This window comes from Arctopsyche grandis, chromosome 3 (genome assembly GCF_051622035.1).
Source record: "Arctopsyche grandis isolate Sample6627 chromosome 3, ASM5162203v2, whole genome shotgun sequence".
Taxonomy (NCBI): Eukaryota; Metazoa; Arthropoda; class Insecta; order Trichoptera; family Hydropsychidae; genus Arctopsyche; species Arctopsyche grandis.
Window position 1 is genome coordinate 27378685 of NC_135357.1, and position 7646 is coordinate 27386330.

General features: G+C 29.3%; 1 protein-coding gene across 1 annotated transcript; it reads right to left on the reverse strand.

The window, feature by feature from the left end:
* Positions 1 to 2229: 2229 nt before the first annotated feature.
* LOC143909508 (stromelysin-2-like) lies at positions 2230 to 6218 on the reverse strand. The gene is made up of 10 exons (XM_077427519.1): positions 6034 to 6218; positions 5684 to 5804; positions 5506 to 5607; positions 4386 to 4545; positions 4249 to 4315; positions 3989 to 4180; positions 3821 to 3926; positions 3546 to 3749; positions 3084 to 3412; positions 2230 to 2728 (listed from the first exon to the last, which is right to left on the reverse strand). Exons 1-10 carry the CDS (start codon positions 6121 to 6123, stop codon positions 2573 to 2575), a joined length of 1527 nt encoding a protein of 508 aa, XP_077283645.1. The 5' UTR covers positions 6124 to 6218; the 3' UTR covers positions 2230 to 2572.
* Between the last annotated feature and the right edge of the window lie 1428 nt (positions 6219 to 7646).

The following is a 7646-nucleotide window of genomic DNA, read 5'->3' on the forward strand; positions in this document are numbered from 1 at the left end:
TCCAAATCTTCTCATTTGTACCACAAATATGTACAACTTTGTTAAAATTGGTATATATTTTTTTAATTTTAAGTGGGAGTTCACTACACCAGTGCTCCTCAGAGCCAGCCTACCTTTCTCACTATCCTGGACTGTTGATTTCAATCAGCTGTTTAAACTTAATTAAAACCTATCCACTTAGCTGGGTGAACACTAGTTGAAAGATTCAAATCTATAATCGGTATTTTAAAACAATTGATTTGCTATTTAGATATTAAATCACAAATTCGTTCCATTTAAAAAGGCCCAACCACCACTTCCGATTTTCACTCAGGGGCTACTATTGTTGTAGTATTTGATGACAAATTGTTCAATTCCATGAATACATTTTTTGCTACCCTCATCGACTCTTTTTTTACCACACTATTTTTCACCTAAAAATTAACAATACTGCACATTAGCAGTCGAGCTTGGAGTAAGCAAGGTATGTAGGCAAAGTGTCGAGACGTTAAGATCAATGCTCTGTTCTATATCAGGCATAAAATATACCCATATATCGATATTTTATAGTACATTCGAATTATTATAACAAGGTAGTGTTTCTTACAACCCCTATCCTCAGAAGAGGACGTAAATTAAGAGGATGAAAATTTATTCAGCCGTCGTCTCTCGTAAAATCAATGAATAGATTCGTCTGGAAAGTGTCTATATACATATATTATACATACATTTTATAAATGCAAACCTAGCAATCGCAAATTTGGCAAGTTCAACCCTTCAGTTTGCATTAACGTTGAATGGAGAGGCGTTGGTGAATCGATGTGACGTCACACAATCTAAATTAATTGGATACAGTTCTGCTCTGCAAAATTTATGCAATTTTTTTCTTTACCTTATCTATATATGTGTGTGTTTACGTAGTAACAGGTGAAGTTTGCTATATTGTAAAAATTTAAAGTCGAAATTTTGACTGATTTGAACAGAATCGATCAATGATTGTATTAGAAAAAGTGTGTGTTCTTTTTTTTTTTAAATAATATTTCATGATTGTATTTAAGTTTTTAAATTATCTCTATCTTCTTGATATTTTATGTTTATAATATTGATGGTAAAATTAAGTAATAAAAAAATTTTGAACAAAATCCGAAAGCCGGAAATATTAATTTTGTCTTGTGTGAGTTTCCCTACATTAGCGCTCAAACTTGTATCGAAAATGTTCTCATAGCCGGTATGTGTAAATGTGTATGTGCGTGTTATTGTCCAATTTTGGTTTTTATACTTATCCTCAAATACATAGATAAAGTCATCAGTAAATGAGTCACCTTCGTGCGATAATATCACTCTGAAGCAAAACTTTCTTACGACGAAAAATACAATACATTTATTAAAGGTTTCATTTAAAAGCTTAGACTTAGTTTGTGTTGTGCAAGGGCGCCGAAATCATTGGAACGGCTGGAAATATATTTATTGATTTGTTTGGTTGCTGCAACTGGCAATTTTATTGCAATTTTTTTCGTATTATCTGCATCTTTTCATGTTTTGTCTACAATTTTAATTTCACTTAAAGTTTATCATGTTTGAAGTAACTAAATATGTACTTAGGTTATCTGTGCCACAATCACGAGTTTCGGGACGAATAGAAAATAAAATTGACAAAAATGATCTAATATTGTATACATATGTACATAAAATATATTAAATAGAAAATGCGTTAAAATAAATAACATCTCAAATGCACATATGTACGTATAGATCCCAATCAAATATTCAAATATTCGAGTATTAGAATTATTCGTATGATTTTTCAGGCATTTGTTATTCGAATATTTCATCAACTATTCGAATATTATTCGTGTATATATTTTGCAAAAAACTTATTTTTTTAAAGGATTTCACAAAAAAGCTATATTGCGACATTTAATATCATACTATATTATTTCTAAAATATCCTTTTCTGAAATCAAATTAAGATTTTTCCAAATTATAATTTTCTGAATTTATACATATTTTATGTGTGTGTATTTTAGTTTTATGTTTTTTTTAATTTTCTTAAAATTATATTTTATTAATTTTAATATATTACATATATAAATATAATGTAATTAATAAGTTAGCACATACATGTGTAATTATTTCAACTATTCGAATATCGAATAGTTGAAGTCGACGAATATTTGGGATCCCTAGTCTGTACATATGTAGGATTAAATTGTAAAAGGACACGAGGTACGGGTAGTAATAAGACACCCTAAGTGCTTTGAATTATATTTAATTTTACATACCTACTTTATTTGATGCGTTGAAATGAACAGCATGTCATTTGACCCATACATACCAACTTGATTATTTATACATACATACACTCTTCTACGTTTGAAAACCAAATTCTACAGGTACATATGGACAAAACATGTACAAGGATGTTTGATGATTTTTTTTTTACATCTGCGATACAGTGTTTTTTATGATCTTTCTAATATCTCCAGAATATTTTTGGCTTATTTATAAAAAAAATATAAGAAATTCCTCGTTTTTTTTCGAATTTAAATTCAGTTTTTTTATGATTTATATAACTTTAAAAGCGGTCTTCATCTTAATAGTCACTTACAAACTCTGTTGTTGCGTCTGCTTCCATCTCTTGACTTTGCGGATCCAATTGTACAGTACTTTTGGATAGCACAAAATCATCGCAACCAAACATTTTCGCAATTGTAGTCGATGAAGTAATTTTATCCGTGGTAAATTCTCTCTAAAAAATAAAATCCACTTTATTTGTGTATATTTAAGTAAAAAAAATATATATTTATATATATACATATATATATATATATATATATATATATATATATATATATATATATATATATATATATATATATATATATATATTTATATATATATATATATATATATATATATATATATATATATATATATATATATATATATTTTTTTTTTTTTATATACGTATATATATATATACATATATACATATGTATATGTATATGTATATACATGTATAAGTATATCTTTGTGAACGCATATATGTATATATGTACATATGTACATGTAGGTATATATGTAAAATTACATGTGTTACTGACCAGAAGAGTAACATTTAATTTTTCATATTTTATTCCACTGATAAACGCCAACTCGCTCTCTCCATTTTTGTAGGAGATTGTATCAAATTCAGGAAATTTGTAATAATTCGTCAAAGGCCTTCCACTATTCTCGTTATAGCCATACTGGTACCTTTGATTTGGTAATTCTTGTGTTCGTTTTCTTTCAATTCGTGATAATAATTCATAATCCTTCATATTTAAGGAATTTAAATTCTTTTTATAAACATATAAATAATCATTTTTAAAAATGTAAATGTTATTATTAATTTTAAAGAAAGCTTTGATATGTGAAGCACTCTCCGGGAAAACTGTAAGTTAGAATAAACAACATTAATATCTGCAATAAAATCTATTAAAAAGCATAAATACTAAAAAATATATAGACTCAATAGATTTAATGTATGGTTTTGATACATCGCAAATAAATAATTTATTGCTAACCATCTTTTATCATTTTTGGGTATCCATCGATCAATAAATCTCCTATATATTTCCAAAATATGTCGTCTTTAAAAATGAATGTAAATCCATTTTCATCTTGGTAAATAGCAGTAATTGGGCCATCGACCAGTGGCCATCTATTTGATATTAGCTTGGGATGTTCAGGAACCAATTTTCCGTCTGATATCTTCCAATAATGTTTGTCTGATATTTTAAATATTGTATTAAAATACTATCAATACAATATTTTATTTATTTAAAAACCAAATAACCACCTTTAAAGACATATGTATGAGCTTTGTCCGCCGTCGTAAATATTGCATCAATTGAATCCACGTAACATAATGAATTTAGATTTGAAGATTGTTCTTCGTACATATTCTGAAAAACGATATATTAAATTTATTTTTGATAAATCTAAAATCCAAAAAATATCACTTTACCTTAATCGTTTCCAGAGCCGAATCATCTGCTTTGATAATGTTCGACTGTTCCGAATTATGTATTGGAAACATGATTGAAGATGAATTCTCATGTTCTAACCCCAGAACATGTCCTATTTGATGAACTAAAACATGATACAGATTTTCAAGGGTCTTCCAGTCATCCTTCACATAAATTTTACCCAAAATACCCTAAGAGTAAATACATCGTATAAAAAATCAATTAACTTGTGATAATACTGCTATATCACCTAACTCACCGGATAACTGGTAGTACCGAATACACGGTTGCTAAGTGCACCGAAACTGGGATGCGTTTTGACAAATCTGCAATAAAATAAGTTATTTTTATAAATCTTTAAAACAATTACTTGTATTATTATTACTATATTTCAACCTGATTTCAATATCCGCTCCATGTTGTACTGCGGAGAAAATTATATTCATATGCTGCCCCCAAAAATTGAAAGCCTTCAACACCTCATCGTCGATAATTTTTTTTTTCAGATAAAAGGAATCCTTTACTATGTATGTTATACTCTTGCTCTTCCATTTTACTACAAATTAAATAATAATAATACTAAATTTTAGCTTTAGGTATAACAATTTTAAGATTGTAAGAACTCCTATTTTATACAACTAGAAAATCGGGTGTTGGTCAGAAAAATGCGATTTGGGCAAAAATAATATTATACGGTGACAAATTGGGTTTATCTGTAAATTCACTATGACCCAATAAGAAGAATAGAAAATTAAATAAAACGTATTGACTTTTACTATTGTTTGTTTGCCTTCGTTCTAATGTTACTTTAATTTTTTTCATTGTCGACTTTGATTTTCATTTTTAATTTGGTTTTTTACTCGAAGGTTATTATTTCGGACAAATTAATGTCTTTTTTAATAAATCAACCCAATTAACCCTCTGATATAAATTCATTCAAATCCGTTCATGTTTTAAAATATTATACCTATAATATTCGTTATTATTTATTTATTTATTTACAAACTTGCCATAGTGACTTTACAGATTGGCTCCAAGTCTTCACTATGGCTACATAAAAAGAAAATGCGAATATACTAATTAAAAACAAATATAAAAATATGAAAATATGAAAATATAAAAATATAAAAACATAAAATATGAAATATAAAAATATAATATGTTATAAGTAAAGAGCGGACCCAGAGCGCGCTGTTCATTGTTCACATGTCGTAAATGCATTGTTAAAGGTTTGCCGAACCTTTTTTACAAAGCATTTACAATAATGGAACAATATATGGCGCGCTTCCGGTCCTACCTCTAGTTATAAGGTGCTACGATCTCAAATTAAACAATACCTCAACCAGATCAGTATATTTTAGATTAAACAAATCCAATCGAATAGACATCCGGTTGAGGAACTTGATGCCCCTGGCGACTGGGGACGAAAGCACTAAATTGGTACGTGCCTCAGGTGAGGTAACAACTCGCGGTATTTAGTAGATAACAAATAATATCGATTATGTGTAGTACATACCTGAACCATTATCTAAATGTTGAATACTTCTATTAAAATTTTTCTCTTTATTTCCACAGCGATATTTGTCCATCTTTGAAATAGTTTCAGCGTCCAATTTTCCTTCAAAAATGCAATATCATAATTTTGTTTCAAAATGGCAAATATGCGATGCAAGTTTAGCCAGTACATATATTACCTGTTATATTCAAATTGACATACGATTGAAATTCTCTCAATGCGTTCTCCAACACCGTATCGTCGACTAAACATTCAGCCTCCATGGTAGTTTCTATATATCCATATTGTTTTAAATATTTCTATTAAAGAAAAAAAATTGCAATATGTATATGGTATCATTTGAACATCACACAAAAATGAGCCGTTATATTTAAAATTAGTGGAAGTCCAATTTTCAGTTCCGAAATCACTGTTTCGGTTTGACTTTACTCACAAATTGTTAAGACTTCTTCAATTCGATATGTCTTTTATAAAATATCATTTAAGCTTTATTCAACAAATAATAAAAAAAAATAACGGTATCCATACAATTGCCCGAACTTGTTTAACATCCACACCGACTACAGTTGAAATTAAAAAAATACTCCAAAGGAGTAACAACGTCTTCTGACACTCCATTCTCTGCACTACTGATCTTCACTATTGTAGATTGTACCTATATATAGGTATATTATGTATTGGTGTTGTTGACTTAAATATGTACAGACGTACTCGAGTTGTTAAATAATGAATCCTAGACGCAGTGGCGTACCTAGAAATTTTGGGCCCTGATGCAAAAAATACGTAAAATTGAAATTTATTTTTAAATACGAAATGAAATAAGTTCATGTACATATTTTACATAATAAATATTCATATAATAGAAAAAAATTTTGTAAAAAGCTCACCAATTTTTATTTGTTTTCATTCTTGCTTTCATATTAACTAATTAAATTTTTAACTTCTAATTTTGCCGCATTTTTTTGTAAAAAATGATTTATGGTCGTGTTTTCAGTGAAATCGTTTTTCAATAATAAAATTACGTGACTGAACTGGTCATCAAATTGATCTGAGAAAACTTCTGGATATTTTTTCCTTAATTTTAAACAATTTCCTAAAATATTTTCTTCTGATGAATTCATAATATTGCGAGGTTCAAGAAAACTTAAATAGTTTTTCACTAACTGCATTCCTTGAAAGCGACTTTTAAGTTGAACGGTTACCTTGTCAATAATATTATAAAATACATTTACTCTGAATAGTTGTTCACTGTTGAATCTGTAATCGGATGCTAACTCATTAGAATGACGTTTAATGATATTTTGACGTTTGACGTTCCTGGCCATTTTTTTCGCTTCTAATTTTATTTCTTCGTATGAATTTCGTAATTTACTAACTTTCATATATACGATTTAACACCAAAGTGGTTTCATCTAAAGTAAGATCTCGTTTCGTAGATATTGTTACGTAGGGGTGGGTGGAGGATCCAAGTAAAAGGCCGACAGTCGTTTCACAGCATTTATTGATGATTAAGGAGATACACACACTGGCAGTGCTCAGTCCAGAATGACCTGATATCGCCTACGTACCGCCTTACAAAGGGTAGATCTCTCAGGACGTCTAATCTGTTAACCTATTGTATAGTCACGTATTCGGATATGTATTCCCACGACATTAGGTCTCCCCGTACCGATTCTGAGAAAGGACTAATAACGGTCATTGTTTAGCCTAAATGCACTTAGAGTCCAGATATAATCCTGGAAATAAGTGCAAGCACTTAGTTAATCCGTTAACAGATATCCGTTGGTCCTAAGTGCAAGCACTTAGTTAATCCGTTAACAGATAACCCTTGAACGGTCACATAGTCTCTGGGATTCTATTCGCTTAATCCGCAGCGTACGTAACAATATGTTCGTACTCGAGCGGCTACACGCCTCATTTGTAATTGACCGTATAACTAAATGTGTCATATGCAGCTTAGCTTATATATATATATACATACATATATAGCATCAAATATGAGCCATACATACTTGGCTTTTATTGGAATACGTGAGAAAGTATTAAGTAATTTTCTGTTCTGATCTGTTTCAATATTCGATATACATAGTTAGATTGATAATAATATTTTTTTCATATGAGTGTTTAAAAATTTGGGCCTT